At 36.9% G+C, this 16,577-nt stretch overlaps 2 protein-coding genes across 3 annotated transcripts; one reads left to right on the forward strand and one right to left on the reverse strand.

Moving 5' to 3' along the window:
- Nucleotides 1-1,656: 1,656 nt before the first annotated feature.
- LOC133851773 (uncharacterized) lies at nt 1,657-4,085 on the reverse strand. The gene is made up of 4 exons (XM_062288347.1): nt 3,834-4,085; nt 2,862-3,033; nt 2,192-2,308; nt 1,657-2,012 (listed from the first exon to the last, which is right to left on the reverse strand). Exons 1-4 carry the CDS (start codon nt 3,944-3,946, stop codon nt 1,890-1,892), a joined length of 525 nt encoding a protein of 174 aa, XP_062144331.1. The 5' UTR covers nt 3,947-4,085; the 3' UTR covers nt 1,657-1,889.
- A 406-nt stretch (nt 4,086-4,491) lies between these two features.
- Nucleotides 4,492-14,962, forward strand: LOC133851560 (mechanosensitive ion channel protein 2, chloroplastic). Of its 2 annotated transcripts, none has more exons than XM_062288014.1 (14): nt 4,492-4,648; nt 5,086-5,240; nt 5,336-5,395; nt 6,192-6,355; nt 7,332-7,455; nt 7,563-7,660; nt 7,764-7,877; nt 8,138-8,198; nt 9,656-9,805; nt 9,908-10,018; nt 10,274-10,441; nt 10,564-10,677; nt 11,731-11,787; nt 13,686-14,962. In XM_062288014.1, exons 2-14 carry the CDS (start codon nt 5,163-5,165, stop codon nt 14,634-14,636), a joined length of 2,250 nt encoding a protein of 749 aa, XP_062143998.1. In that variant the 5' UTR covers nt 4,492-4,648; nt 5,086-5,162; the 3' UTR covers nt 14,637-14,962. The 2 variants fall into 2 exon arrangements, with proteins under 2 accessions (XP_062143998.1, XP_062143997.1); XM_062288013.1 differs by having other exon boundaries at nt 4,498-4,648; nt 5,014-5,240.
- The last annotated feature ends 1,615 nt before the right edge of the window (nt 14,963-16,577 follow it).

The following is a 16,577-nucleotide window of genomic DNA, read 5'->3' on the forward strand; positions in this document are numbered from 1 at the left end:
TTCCGACAACATTAACCGGATGTTGTTGGAATCCGATACCGGCAAGATTTCGATGGTAGTCGGCTGCTTAAACGTGAAGGTCGACTGCTTTGTTTAAAATAAATCGACCCCGTCAGACGTCTTCGGAAAATGATTTACGCTTTTAAAAAGCGTAAATCATTTTCCGAAATTTACTAAGCATTTTTGGTCAAACAGAAATCATTTTCCGGTTGACTATTATTTTCGCCCCTACCAAACACCGGAAAATACCGAAATCATTTTCCAGAAATCATTTTACGCCGAAACAAACGGAGCATAAAAGAAGTTGATTTTACTTCACGATATCATGTACATTCGCATTGTATCTTTAGCTCTCTCTTCTTACATGGATGTATGCTCTAGTAATCATTTCTGCAAATTGTTGAATAATTCTCACTTACTTTCCATCCGTGCGTTCGGTTTCGACCTTGGGAATCCCATCAAATTCTGTCATTTGTGCCTCCTGATGGACGGTTTAAGCTCATGAGTTACAGGTGTGTGTTGTTGAGGATAATATTAATGCGTTATTTCTTAATTCTTCGAGTGGAGATCTGCTGTAGTTTTTAGCTATCTGTGAGAGGTATGTTACTTGTGTACTAAGAAATAGAATCTGTATATGGGCGACATATGTGTATTTGGAGAAACACGGACAACTACATTTCATAATCTGCCGATTAGTTCCCATGGTATGTGTATTTATAATGCAAACAACCTTTTCACCTTCATACAGGGTTAAAAAGTTGAAGAGTACTCCTATTTACGTAAAACCGCAGATGAAGTCAGATGCTGGGACATGTAATGTCAGTGTGTTGGTTGGAATACGTAATGATCCTGGATAGATAATCGACTCAATAACTGTGCAATTTCAACTACCTCCTTGTATTCTATCAGCTGATCTGACTTCAAATCATGGAACAGTAAACATCCTCACTAATAAGGTACCCATATGTTTTCATTGTGACACTTAAAAGTATTTGGTGTAAAGCTTGCCCCTCCATGGCTCCATCGATCTATTATTTCTGGAGGGAAGAGATGATTTGGCATCTCTTCTCATGGTTTGTTCATTGTAGAAATAGTCAAATAGGAAGCTCACTCTTTTGGATTTGGAATATCAGAGAATGCATCTCCATTGCTGCTTAGACTATCAGTTAGATTTCTGATAAATGATATGGGCTATTTGCAGTCATTAAAATTCCAAGGTCAAGAACTTAAAAATGCAGAAAATATGCTTTTACTCTTGTTGGAATTGATTGTACATTGTTAACATGTTTCTGCAGACCTGCTTTTGGTCACTGGACGGATCCCTAAAGACAAAGCCCCATCGATGACTGCAACCTTGGTGCTTGAGACGGGGTTAGAGCGCCTTCATGTATTTCCCACATTTCAAGTGGCTTTTAGAATTATGGGTGTTGCCCTCTCTGGCCTGCAAATAGACAAACTGGATCTGAAGAATCTACCTAATCGGCCCTACAAAGGTTTTCGAGCTCTCACACGAGCAGGGGGATTTGAAGTAAGGTCATGAGTTCAATTTGACCCATCAAGATCAATTGGCTTTTGGGAGAGGGGATTAAAAATGGTTAATATTTTTAGGACTGAGTGGATACTTCAGAACATTATATCTTGATAATAACAACAATATTTGCTTAAAAGTATCCCACAAAAGGCCGTTGATGATAGATGAAATTGAAAAATGTGGTATAGTAACCATATATGTTTGATGGTATGAATGAATAATGTAGCAAAACAATATTTGTATCATAAAGATACAATAAATCAATTGATGGTTTGAGTTGATAACATTATGACACTCTCCCTTGCAGTACTCGGCTTCATTCCACTTTAAAATGCATGACTCAACGCCTGAGGGAGAACTAATTCTGCTTGCTGCTGCTAGATGATCCTGATTTCTGAGAAAATTCTGATAGTCCCTGCCTCAAAGCTCTAAGGTTTACCCCATTATCAACCAATATGCTTGTTACACCCATTTTTGATACCTGCAAATATCATTGCAGGATTGAGACAATTCATTGAAAGTTCTGCTACCTAACAAGGGACGTGGAACAATTTTCTGCATAATTACTTGGGATGCATGAGATGCTTTAAAGATTTTTATTAACCTATGACATGGTAAACACTTTTCAAAACTAAAAGGGTAGGGAAGGGGCAACTTTACCGCTTCGATGTTCCTATTCTCATCATCAAAGAAAAGCATTGAAGTGAAAGGTACCCCAGTACTTCTATGAATTCTTTGGAAATGCTCTGTTTTGTGACTCCAACTGGAAAAAATTTCCTGCATAATAATCCGTAATAACAATTCTTTAGAAGAGATAAGTGGAACAAATTGCAAAGCCTTTCAATTTTCCTTGACAAATAATACTGTCAAATAACTAGACAATGAAAGGCAAGATATGGACCTTAAAAATGAGAGCAACAAGAAATCAACCATCTTGCAGAGACTAAAGCATTCAGTTATATGAAGATGGCAAGTGGCAACTAGTATTTGAAACCATCACAGACCTACCAAAAGAATAGCCTTATCATCTTACATAAAATAACTATGTGAAAGGGTTACTATTAGGAAGAGGCTATTGAGTTCCCAATGACTTTTAAATTTAGCCTTGAGATGAATATTAGGAATCTAACAAAATCTACATTAATTCACAGGTCTGTGAGAATTATACTGTTGTACTCCTTTAGAGAGGGAGAAAAGAAGCAGGAATAAATCAATGCAACCACCTTCTAATTTGTCTTTAGTCAAAAAGCATGTGAACCCGGGGATACAGTAAATAGAGAAAGATAGGAAATTGAAAAGAAATGATGCCAATGCTTCCTTGGAGGCTCACCTGGGCTACAAAAATGGACTGTATGCCCAATTTATCAAGAAATGTTTTGGCTATCTCAGGAGTTGGTGTTCTAGAAGCAATAGCCACATTAATTCCACTGTCCTTGAGTGCATATAATATGCCTCTGGCCTGAGGAAACAGATTTGGCGCGTCATCCTCATAGCAGTACTCACTGTCAATCAACCATGAATGTTATTAGTACTAATTTTCAAGTTTCCTTTTCAATTTAGCGGGGAATCAAGCACTACCAATCATTTGTAGAACATTGGTTCGTAAAAGATAGTTCACAAGTGTACTTTGGGATATAAACTAAGGCGACAAATGTTGAACATACATCGATGCTACCCATTTTCATTGCAATGTTTCAGGAAGAAAAACGGGTAGGCTCTTGCAAGCAAAAAGACAATCATGCTTCCCATAACCCAATGGTTTATTGATTTAATTCACTCTTTCCTTCACAAATCGAAAGGATGACCACAAACCATACTAATCATCCAACACACAAATCTTGATAAACATAAAGAATGGTATGTACCATATGCATTTCATGCACCAACTTCACAATAATGTCAATCAAATTTCACCATAGTTGCCATCTTTATAATAAAAACCAACAGTTACAAAAAAAAAAAAAAAAAAGAGCCCATTCGCTGTTTTTACAGTCTAAATCCTGATTCTCCATCACCCAAGAAAAAAAAAAAACTCTATAATTTGTGTCCGGCCATTTGCTTGTAGATTTGCAATGGGTACCAAGATTTGCAGAAGAAGCCGTACGACAACTGACAGCATCCATATAGGCATACAAGCACACATATGTGATGCGTAGGTGCACATAACAAGCTTAAAGATTCAAAAAATTAAAAGTTATGGCTTTTTTGATAATGGGTCATGATCTAAAGCCAAAGCTGCACCAACAGTTATCAACATAAGAGATTAACAGGAAAACGGAGAGGGAGTTGATAATACATATACCAATAGAAGGGCCAGAGAGTATAGTCGAGATCAAAGACGACGAGGCGAGGACGGTTCTGGTGCAGCCCGATCATCTGCAGTGCCTCGTTCTTCACCTTCTCGTCGTCTTCCATGAAAAGGTCTTCGCAGCTCTAAAGCGTCAAAGCGACTTTGGGGGGGCCGTCTTCCATAAAAATGGTTCAAGCGTCGGCTTTGACAGAAGCATGCTTAATTGTCAATTCAAACGCATTTTTATTGGGGTCGGATCTTTCTCTTGTTGCATTTTTATTTGACTTTTACTTTCTGATTTTTCTGAGTAATTGTACGGGTAAATTAGCTGTTGATCAAGTCTCTTTTTTTAAAAAAAAAAAAAAAAAAAAATTATTTAATTAATCCCATGTTTAATGATAATTTTAAAAATAAATTTACTTTTTAATAAACATTTGATGAAAAGTTAATTTACATGTAAAATTACTTAATTTTTCTCTAGTGAAATATTAAATGTTGAGACATGTTATATGCATTAATTAATTAATTTATTTTTGGTTGTAGTTTTTTCTTATGTAATTAAAAAAAACCATATCTTTAAAACGTGCGGAAAAGCAATGGTCCAAAAACTTCGACGCTGGCCCATGGAACACATGTAGTCATATATTGGCTCGTCAAGCACAAGACGGCCACGTGCCCAGAAAAATAGACATTCTTTCGCGAATATCCGCCTTTCTTGCGTGTACATCTTGCACAGCACAGATGAACAGTTCCTTTTTCTCGAACAAAAAATAATAATAATAAGAAAATTAGAAGCCCGGGAATTTCTGATTTTGCTTTATCACGAGGTAATTTTTTTGAAGTTTTTATTTTTTAGTTTTGCTTCCATTTGATGCTATTTTGGCGATTTTTATCTCGAATTGACGTGGTGATTATTTTGTTCCTCTTTTTGGGAATTAGTAGTCGGAATCCAATATAGTTTAACAACTTGTGCGACCTCCTTTTTTCCTCGATTGACGAAATTGGGGGTGGGGTTCAATGTGTTTAATTTATGTTTGTAAATTTGGATGTTGAGCTCCCAAGAATTGACATTTCTAGGGTTTTCTTAGTGCCCCTATTGATATGTTTTAGAAGGTCTAATCTAAGCTGATAGTTTGATGTGCATGGTGTCAATTCTATAACACATTATATACGTATGTATGTATGTAAGCAGGTTCTTTAGTTGTGAGATTCTCAAAGTCTATCTGGGTTATGGTCCCTTGATCAAAATCAATTTGTGGTGTAGAGGCTACCTGAAACCAAGTAGTGTTATGATCTTGGGCTACTAATCGTGCATTCTGATCCACTAGTTTCAATCTGGCAATGGCTCATGCTGGTTATTTGCAATTGTCCCATGAATTGGGACTTTGCGGGAATCAGAGGTGCAATAAACAATACAAGGTACTTAATTTCTTTTGTTTCAATTTTTTTTAGTTCCCTTTTATTTTCAGCAGCTATGTTTTTATTCCTATTCTGAGTTATTTGTTTGTTTACAGAGTGTAATAGGGAGGGGCAAGCTACATTTGTTAAGTGCTACTCTTTCATCACGCGTGTCGGTATGATTTTTGGTTTAGTACTTTAGAACCACTTGTCTTTTCTCCCTTCCCATATTGTGTTCCTTTCAGAGCAACCTGAAGTATGTTGAAGCATGAATCAGTGATGAAGTATCATTGTAATCTAAAACATGGACAAACAAGTAGTGCAATGTTCAGCATGAACGATGCATCTTTCAAGTGTTAACCAATTTTTATTCTACTTAGAGGTTATTCTGGAAATCGGTGACTCTTATTGCTGACCGGCAATTGTGATCACATGCTAGCATCAAACACTTCTTCTTCTGTGGATTTTAAACCTTTTGTTCGCTATTATTACCACTCAAATGCCACTTCCATTTCATCATTTTCAAGTGTTAACAAAGGTCTTGCTGTTTTATTAAATTCTGGTATATTGATGGCATCTGAGTTTATTTACTATTGAGGTTTAATGGCCTATGCCTGGTAGTGTAATTAGTGTATGTTTTTAGCACCTTGCTGATGAATTAATTAGTTAGTTTCTATTTGTTAATTTCTAATTCTGAAGTAATTGTACTTTGTTACATCGTGCTGTTTTGTCTGGCCAGATATATGGTATCTTCAATGTGTATATCAGAAATTGAATGGAAACCCAGACTCTTATTTGAAAAGCAGAAATGTACCCTATTTCTTCTTGCTAAATTTGATGTTGTGATTGCATGCTAGCTGTTGCTTTTCCACCCTTAAAATGGTTGCCTAGATGTATTCTAATTGATGCTATTGGCATTGATGAAACTGTAAATAATGTGTAAGAAACTTACGTATATCTGTTCTGTTACAGTTTCAGCGACGGGAATCTTGGAGCTTTTGCCTTTTGGACACTGCATACAGGCCAATACATTCTTTACCTAGCAGATGCAATGCTTTTAAATGCCGTTCTTTTCTAAGACCAGGCCAACCATTTGAATTCTCTAGTACGAAGACTGTTGCCATGGCATTGACGAGGTAAATTTGCCTTTAATCAATTAGCATTCATTCAATAATTATATTGAATTCAATAACTTTCTGCCTTTTTAGTCTTTAGTTTTCTATTGAGTCTATCCTGTAGAGGTACTCAAATTGGACTAGTGATTGATTCTGTGGTAAACCAAGTTGGTTACTTTGAATTAGGTTAATTGTTAGTTTAAACTGCACTCAAAGGTAGAAATTCTGTACAGAGCAATTGTGTCTCCAATTGTAGTCCTTCTAGGATGTAAAATATATCTTTTCTTTTTTTGATAAGTAATAAACTGGTCTTATTATAAGTGTAAGGCGCCCCTAAGTATACCGGAAGTATACAAAAGAAAGCTCTTAGCTAGAAAGCGAAGAAGAAATAGCCCAAAAAAAAGAAAGAAATTCCAACAACCCTAAAAATCCCGAACCCTCAAACCCAAAACCATCAAAAGACCCCAACCCTACACCATGTGTGCCTTACCTTTCCTACGCCAAGAGGGCGCGCTAAAATCACTGTAGTTAACCATATTCAAAACTTCCCTCTTACCTTTGGTCTTTGGACTCGCTGCCTTAACTCCTCGATGGAAGTCCTCTTCAATGGCTTCCAAAATTGCCAATTACGGATCCATATCCTCATCACTGTCCAACTCCCTTGATCATAGTTTCAATTTAATTAGGCTTTTCTGTAAAGATATATGGACCTCTTGCAGTGATGTATATATAAAAAGAATTGCTCAAACATTTAAGCTAAAGTATGAAAAGATAGATGGATATCGAGTTGGACTCTGATCTTATTTTTGAGTGTCTAACATTGTTTAGAAGGTAATATTATCTTCTTTGTGTTCAGGTAGTCTGTCTAAAAAATGTGGTCTTATGTTTCCATCAGGAGTATGTGAAATCAAATCTTGTCATCCCCAATATTTCATGTTTCTTTTTTATCACTATGTTCTTGTAAATGTAGTAATCATTTAATTTTTGTGTTATGCAGGTCATATAATTTCTTAGAAGGTAGTCCTCTTGCACTTAAGTTGGTTCCAGCAGTTGGTATTATTATTTTTGCTGTATGGGGTATTGGGCCACTTTTGCGTCAGAGCAGAAATATACTTCTTCATGTATGTGCAATATTTTTAAGTCTTCATTTTCATGTCATTTACCATGGTACAATCAAATATTCTTTCTGTTTCCTTATTGAGTTGATGCCCTGATAAATATCCTGCAGAAGAATGATAATAGTTGGAAAAAGAGTAGAACTTATTATGTCATGACCTCGTATCTTCAGCCTTTGCTGCTATGGACGGGAGCAGCACTAATTTGCAGGTGAATCTATCAGGACATGTTGAACTAGGAGAACTTTATATTGTTATCGTTGAATACAGGATTTATTTTCCAGATTTACTGCTCACAGTTCTGTTTCTTGCAGAACACTGGATCCAGTAGTTCTACCTACAGAAGCTAGCCAGGTTGTTAAGCAACGTCTTTTGAATTTTGTGAGATCATTGTCGACTGTACTGGCCTTCGCCTATTGTTTATCAAGGTGGGTGTAATTTCTACTGGGACTTATTAGGTCGAATAGTGAATTGCAATCACCATTACATGAAATATGTAATGGTTAAGCAGTTCGCATATCCTCACTTTCCTTTTTTACTAAAGATATCTTTTTTTACTTCTTTTAAAGTTACGTCAATTCTGCCAGTATTTGTTAATTATTGCTGCTTCATTGGTGCCAATTATCAGAGTGTTTACTGGCAGTTGCTTCCATGACAACTAAACCAATAATAATTGTTTTCTGTGCAGCGTGATTCAACAAGCACAGAAATTCTTCATTGAGATTAATGACTCTAGTGACACTAGAAATGTAAGTGTGTCAATGCTATATCATAACACTTCTTGCTTTAGTTGTTTAAGTAGATGTATTAGTACTATAGCGGTACACTGAAGGGAAAAACTTGGACCGTCAGCCGGTGAAATTAATTAAGAGCATCAGAACTCTAAGTCACCACTTCGTGTATTGTCTTTTTTGGCTATTTGAGTTGACCTTTATGCTTTTCAAGTTGTACTTCTATTAGATGTCCTATCATTATTTTCTAGCAAGATTGTCTTTTATATTTAGTTAAGCCTCGTAGAAGAGGCAGAGACGTGCTAGCAATGTGCTTTATAAACTGTAATTACATGTAAGGCAGCAGAGATGTGCTAGCAATATGCTTTATAAACTGTATAGTGTTTTTTTTTTTTTTTTTCCTGTAAATGTTGCTTTTCTTTTGTATTTCGGGTTTGTTTTATATTATGGGTTTGCATTTCAGTTGTATTTTGGGTTTGTTTTGTATTTGGGTTATTTTTCTGCTGTTTTTTGGTTTTGTGGGAGGGCTGTTCGGTTTCCTCGTGGGTTTTGAAGGTTTGTTTGGTTGGGGTGCTTTTGGGCAGCTTTGGTTGTTCCTTGTGGGCAAAGTTGGGTGTTCCTTGTGGGTTATAGGGTTGGGTGGGTTGTGGGTGCTTCTTGTGGGTTTTAGGATTGGTATTGTGTTTTGAGTTTTATTGTATTATGGGGGGTTTTATTGTATCTTGGGTGTTTTTTATGGGGGGTTTCTATTGAATCTTGGGTTTTATTGTATTATGGATAGTTACTTTATATCTTGGGTGTTTGATGGGGGTATCTTTTGTATCTTGGGTTTTATTGTATTATGAGGGTTACTTTGTATCTTGGTTGTTTGATGGGGGGTTTCTATTGTATCTTAGGTGTTTGTTGGGGGCTTCTTTTGTATTTTGGGTTTCATGTGGGTTTTGGATGTTGTGGGTATGTAGTTTTTTGTGGGTTTTCTTATGGGCTAGCTGAGTCGCTCCTGTGTATACTTCATGTGTACTTAGGGGCGCCTTACACTTTTTTAATGAAATTTTCTTACTTATAAAAAAAAAATTACATGTAAGGCATCTCATTAGCTTTACTGCATCTTAGTAAGGTATCACATTAGCTTTGCTGCACCTTCGATGCTATGTGATCACCCTACTATGCTTAAAATTGTATTGACACTGTTCAAATATCATATCACTGTTCATCACACAGACCATAATCACATCTGACATATTTTAATTTCATATCTTCTAGGCCATATTACAGTTGAATATCAATTTCTTGACTGATGTGTATATTTTTGGTGTCCTTTTGTCCTACTTAATAAACATAATTAGAGAGACCTTCCGGCAATACATAATGCCATTTCTCTTTATTTTTATTTGATTGCTTGAGGTTGTAATTATTTATAATATTACTAGAAAAAATGGATATTCTACAATGAAAATTACTTGCTCTTTGGGCAGATGGGATTCCAATTTGCAGGAAAAGCTGTGTACTCTGCAGTATGGGTTGCAGCTATCTCATTGTTCATGGAGTTGCTGGGTTTCTCTACCCAGAAATGGTTGACTGCCGGAGGTCTTGGGACTGTCTTGTTGACTCTTGCCGGTCGTGAGGTGCAACCCTAATTATTGCCCTTTTTCTTTTTGTAACTATTATTATTAGTAAACTATTTTATTTGTTGCAAATTTTGATATCTATTTGTTTAATATTTCTAGATATTCACAAATTTCCTTTCAAGTGCTATGATTCATGCAACTCGGCCTTTTGTTCTGAACGAATGGATTCAAACTAAGATTGAAGGCTATGAAGTTTCTGGTACTGTTGAGGTTTGTATTTGAATGTGTACCCTAAAGAGGAAGTGGCTACAAGAAAACGACCAATAGATAGATAATATTATATCTTTTTTTTTTTTTGATAGGATAGATAATATTATATCTACATACAGATTTTGATGTTTTTCCCATTATTAATGAATACATAGAAAATTAGTGTATGAACACACTGGTTACATCAGTGATTTGAAATGGCATACTTTATTCAGAAAATTTTCTTTGAATTTTGATAATTTTTATTCCCTACAGCATGTGGGTTGGTGGTCACCAACAATTGTGAGAGGTGAAGATCGTGAAGCAGTTCACATTCCGAACCATAAGTTCACAGTGAATGTTGTGAGAAATCTCAGTCAAAAATCTCATTGGCGTATCAAAACACACCTAGCCATTAGTCACTTGGACGTCAATAAGATCAATGTGAGGAGTAATTTACATTATCTATCCTTTCATACATACTATAGTTGCTTTTTTGCTGCGATTGAATTTTTATTTGATTTTTTGTCTATGATTACATTGGTTTGTCTGCTCTTTCCTTGCAGAGTATTGTCGCTGACATGCGCAAAGTCTTGGCAAAGAATCCACAAGTTGAGCAACAGAGGTTGCACAGAAGAGTGTTTCTGGAAGATGTTAATCCTGAAAACCAGGCTCTTTTGGTTAGTGCTAAACATCTAAATTATTGTGCAAGTTGATTATTTTTATGTATTGTTTCACTCTTTATTATCTTTTGAGTCTCCACTTTTTTATTAAAACGGTTTTATGACGAGTATCATCATAGTAATTGAAGTGTTTTGTGTAATCAATTGTATATATTGGCTGTTCTCCTTGTCTAGGTTCCATGAATTTTTTAGCCTTGTCTTTCTTTGTTGTTATGGATGGCTTTTGAAATCATGCTGCAACCTATAGATTGTGATGTGAATTGAGGGAAGGAAAACAAAAATAGACAGCGAAATGAGCACTTACTTGAATGAAAATATTTATGAAAGGATTATAATTCTATTTCTTTTGATCGTAGTCAAATTGTCATGCTTTAGATTTACATGGTTATGGTTTTTATTTTTATTTTTTTTATTAAGGCTTAATTTGTTTCAATGTCAAACTTTTTCCTAGCTAAAATGTTTTCCTAGCAAAAATTATTTCAATTTGAAATACTTTTAGACAATGAAAAATGATTTTTTTTTTATATTGTTTAGTTGAGATTCTGACAATAATTTTCTAGTATTTGGTGACACCAAAAATATCTATCTTTAAATCAATAAACACACAAAATATTGGAAGATGGTAGTGGTTGTGGTTGTGGTGGCAGTACGGAGGAATTTTTTTTTTTTTTTGGAGGGGCCGCGGGGGGTAGATAAGGAGGTGGTGGCAGGGCGTAGTAGTATTAACGAAATTTTTTTCCAGAAAATAATTTGCGTTGAAAAAAAGGGATCCTCAGCTTTTGCCATGTGATTCACTTTCTGAATTGATGGTAGTGCTAGTTGATGTATTTCATATTGTTTCTATGTTCAGTATCACAATTGTTTCTTATATTCACTACATAAGAAACTAGTGAAAAGGAATCTTATAAGATTGACCAATTAGATTTATGAGAGAAAAATATATGCTTAGTAATAGTGCTTTTTAATATTAAAGTTCTCTGGTATCTTTTTTGTACACATACATGTATAGTTATATGTTTGATATTTAATATTTGTGTTATGTATTTACAGATATTGATATCATGTTTCGTGAAGACTTCACATTTTGAAGAGTATCTATGTGTTAAGGTAAGAGAATTTTTCTCCAGCACTGTTTGACCCATGGAGAATTTAGCCTTCTTTGTAGGATTATCAGTGTTTGAATCCATGGTGCAATAATAACAGTAGTAATGCAATGTATCTGACAATTCAGCAGAGAGAATTTAAAGCCTATTAGGATTCATAAGTCCTCTTTGAGACCACTGTAATGATTCAGGGAAAGCGCTAGTCACGTTAGCGCTATCAATCCAAAAGAACTAGTCAAATTGCAATTGGAGCTCCATAGAATCGCTCACAAAGCTCAGTCTCACCCAGTAATGAATCAATGTGGGACATAGCACATTTATAATCCACCAAATCAATGTGAGTAATTCATCTTCCCAATGTGAGACAAACTTTCTAGGGTGTCACAATTTCTCCCCTCAAATTCCTGACGTCCTTGTTAAAGTCCATGCCATGCAGTGCCTCAATGCCACATGGTATTACTAGGTTCTGATACCATTTGTAAAAACCCAGAGAAAGCGCTAACCACATCTGTGCTATCACTCTAAATGGACTAGTCAAGTTGTAATTGGAGCTCTTTAGAATCACTTATAAAACTCAGTCTCACTTAGTAAAGAATCAATGTGGAACTTAGCACCCATAGCACTTTTTTAATCCCCACTCATTGTGGGCAATTTATCTTCCCAATGTGGTGAGCAGCACAAAATGTCCTCAGTCTAATGGTTCATAAGTGAGCCAGATGCATGCTTTTGCTTTTTCATTCTTATGTGAGGTTTGGTTCAATATTCAATGTTGTGTAATAAGGCCACATGTTGTGTAATAAGAGTGGGCTGGGGCTTATGATCTCAATATATTGTAATGTGTGGGTGCTAGTTGAAGAACGATAAATTATGTCCAATTTTTGGATGAGTATTTATAGATAAGCTTACGGGTTACTTCTTTGGGATAGGCCACTACCCAATCACCATGCTTGGAAATGGAAAAAGGCAAGAGTGGAAGGACAGGGGAGGCGCTAGTGAACTATTCCATTGATTAGGTGGGAGGATGAAGAAGTACGAGGAAATGAGGAGGGATGAGCAATCCCTTTTAGCCACAAAAACTCATCCTCTCAAAGTTGGACGCATTGGGGGAGAAAGGTGGAGCTTTTAAGAATATAAGAAATCTGTGTGGTCCCCTTCCCATTTTCTTCCAATCTATTGAACCAGATGAGGGAATGACGGTCTCCTGCCCTCCCTTAATCCTTCCCAGCCCACCATATCCTGTCCCTCATTTTTTCCATCCCTCTTACCATACAAGTCTAAAGATCTGGCAGGAAATCGTGAGAACAATCAGATGAATGAACCAAGCTAATTTATATAATGCATCAAAGAGTTGTTCCTTATTCACCTCATTCCTGTATGCTATGCTGTGCATAATTTTTTCTCCCCAAATGGACCTCATTTATTTTGTTAGTTTATGCAATATTTTCACTCTATGCTTCTCTCATACACATACAAACTCTTAATACAACACACGGTATGATAAATCAGATTTGCGCACATACTTTATGTACGATCTTGCATAGTTTTGTTTTGTTTTTTTCTTCAGTGTAATATTGTGTAGTTGCTCTAACCAACACCACGTACCCATCTTGTCCATTTGTGATTCCATTATGCAATTGGTGCCCATTAATGTATATGAATCATAAGAAGGTTTCCTGATGACATCTCTATTTGGAACAAATTGTTTAGGTGGTGTTTTGGTAGATATTACTTCACTGGTTTGACTGTGTTTGGACTATGATTGTTAGATTTCAAGCTTTACTATCTTTTTGGCAGCCAAATGAGCCTTGGTTATTTCAATCAGCTATCCTATGAGTTTATAAAATGCAACCTATTGTCAGAGGTTTGAGCTCATTATAAGTTTAACATTGTTTGACAAAACAGGAAGCTATATTGTTAGATCTTCTTAGAGTCATCAGCCATCACCGGGCTAGACTTGCCACACCAATCCGTACAGTGCAGAAAATATATGGTGATACCGACTTGGAAAATGTACCATTTGCAGATACAATATTTAGCCATGGTGGAGTGGCATCAAACCGCCCATTGTTAATGATCGAACCCCCTAACAGAATTAATGGAGAAGATAAAACAAAAAATCGTTCAGTGCGTGCAACTGCAGAACAAGACAGTAAGACTGGTGCACGACCTACACCTGACACCAAGGGTGATGCTAAGGTTGGAGCAGCATCAGCTCTTGGCCACAAGGCCAAGGATACACCAACTTCTGACATCAAGGCAGATAATAAGATTGGAGAGACACCAAATCCTGACCCCAAGGCAGAGCTCAAGTCTGCAGCAGCATCTGTGTCAGATCCAAAGGGGTGTGAAAATGCAACAACGAAACCGACATCTAAACCTGTCTATAAGACAAATTCTAAGGGTGCAGAAATGCCTTTCTCTGACCCCAAAGGGATGGGTTCAGCATCTGATAATTCAACCCAAAAGGTCTCTGATGGTAAGCAACCTAAGAGTGCAAGTTTGGGGAATGTTATGCAGAAGTCTACCAGTCCATCAGTTTCCTCATCAGAAAGTAGTGTTGACAAAGCAGGTGCATTACCAATAACTCAATCTAGACAGGAAGGTGAAAGGATGCCGACACCGGTTGCGCAGCCCCCAGCATCAAGGCCTATCTTGGAAGATAATATAGTACTTGGTGTAGCTTTGGAGGGCTCAAAAAGAACACTTCCTATTGATGAGGGAATGGTTACCCCGCCAAGTCATGCAGAAGGAAAGGAAATGGCTGCAAGCCGGAATGGGTCTCCTACTTCTGAGAAGGATAAGAAAGATGGTCAGGTCCCAACTGGTCCAAGTTCAACGTCTGGCAATCAGTGAGATCAATTAGGTTGATCGATGAAGATGTCTTAGTTCTTGCTCCTGCTCTTGCTAACTCTCCGGAATTACACCATCAAGGCTGTGTTTTTTCAAGCTGATTTATACACTGTACATCCTCTTTTCTTTTTTCTTCACGATTCTTGTCATCATAAATTGCGGCATCCGGCTTTGAAAATTTAGCTACACATTAAACAGAAATCTACGGTTCTGTCAAGATATGAATGGTCTTGGCAATCAAACTGATCAACTTTCTGACTCCAAGCTGTTCCTGTTTTGCTTATAGAAATTAGAAAGATGACTATACAAAAGTTGTACATTTTTTTAAAGGAACATTGTCCCATTAAGGGTTTCAGTTTTACCCGCAAATAAGTGCTTGGGTTTCTAATTTTGACAATTAAAGGTCTTGAATTTTTTGTATTTGTGACAAATAATGGCAACCGTCTAATTTTTCATCAGTCTCTTAACGAAGAACTTGCTAGTTATTAATATATAATACCCACGTCAAACCAATTAAAACACAACACATGAACATCTAAGCAACGTAAGCTACATCAGCGACTCATTAGCCCCACATCAATGCCAACCCAGCCATGGCTAGGCTGCTCACGGTGACTGGGTGTCTCCTAGTCCTGGTTGGATTGCTCCCAACCCACCTTGGCTAAGAGCCTAAGAGACGAGCCAGGCATCATGGCTGGGCACCACTCAACCGTGGCTAGCTCAACATTGTGGTTGGGATCGTCTACTAGCCAAGGTGGCTAGGCACTACCAAGCCATGGTTGATTCGTTCACAGCCTGAGGAGAGGACTGAGGACCCAACCACCATGGTGGGTCATTTCCTAGCTAAGTTGGCTGGGCACGACCCAGCCATGACTGGGTCTCTCTCAACTACGACAATGATTGAGAGACAACCTAGCCACTGGGGCTAGGCATGATCCGGTCGTGGTTGGGTCACTACCTAGCCACCATAGCTGAGCAGCCCAGCCATGGTTTGGTTGGCATGGCGCTTATGTGGGGTTGACGTGGCTTGAGGGTTTTTTTTTTATTTTTTATTTTTAATTTTTATTTGAATAGAAAAAAATGTTATAAGGGAGTATCTTTCCCATTTTTTATCCTGATGAAAGAGAGAATAGGAAAACATGTGGGAATGCTACAAAACCCAAGGTGGGTAGCGGCCCATTTAGCTAAAACATGTGCACGAAGATTGGCACATCTAGAAACTTTCAAAGCATCCCAGCTTTGAAAGACAGAGAGTTTTAAACTAATATCCATAATATAGAGAGCAAAATGTCAAGAAGAAAAAATATGAAGCTGATTCACAGCAAGGATCACCAGAAGAGCATCTCCTTTAAGAAGAAAATTCTCAAGACTTACAGAAGTTACCAGTCGAGTAGTGAGAAAAGCAGCAGAAGCTTCTCCAATGAGAACATCAGTTATAAAGAGCTTTTGGATGACAGCTAAGATGATTTCTCCATCAGAGTTACTAATAACAGCAGTTATCACAGTGAAATGTCTCGAATTGCTACATCAAAATTACCTTTGAGAAACTCAGAACAAGGAAGAGTCTAAAGAGAATGAAGATCAAATGCCTTCCGAGCCAAGTAATGAGAATCCAATGTGAACTTAAGAATGTGAAAAACAATAGCATGATTAGGCTGAATAGCCTCATGAATAAGCTTATTTCGCGACAACCAAATAAAATCCAACATAGTTGCTGCAAAAAGTTAAAACTTTCTAGATTCAGCAATAGGAATACCAAGCCTACTAGAAGGATAAATAATAGCCAGAATCCACTCAAAGATAGGCTTGGAAGAAAAAGAGGATATATGGAGAGACCAAGGAGAAAAACTCCAAAGATACTTAGCCAAATCATAGTTCAAGAAAATATGGCTTAGAGTCTCAAGATGACCACGACAAAAAGAACAAACCCAAGCATTTACATCT

The sequence above is a fragment of the Alnus glutinosa genome, chromosome 12 (genome assembly GCF_958979055.1).
Source record: "Alnus glutinosa chromosome 12, dhAlnGlut1.1, whole genome shotgun sequence".
Classification (NCBI taxonomy): domain Eukaryota; kingdom Viridiplantae; phylum Streptophyta; class Magnoliopsida; order Fagales; family Betulaceae; genus Alnus; species Alnus glutinosa.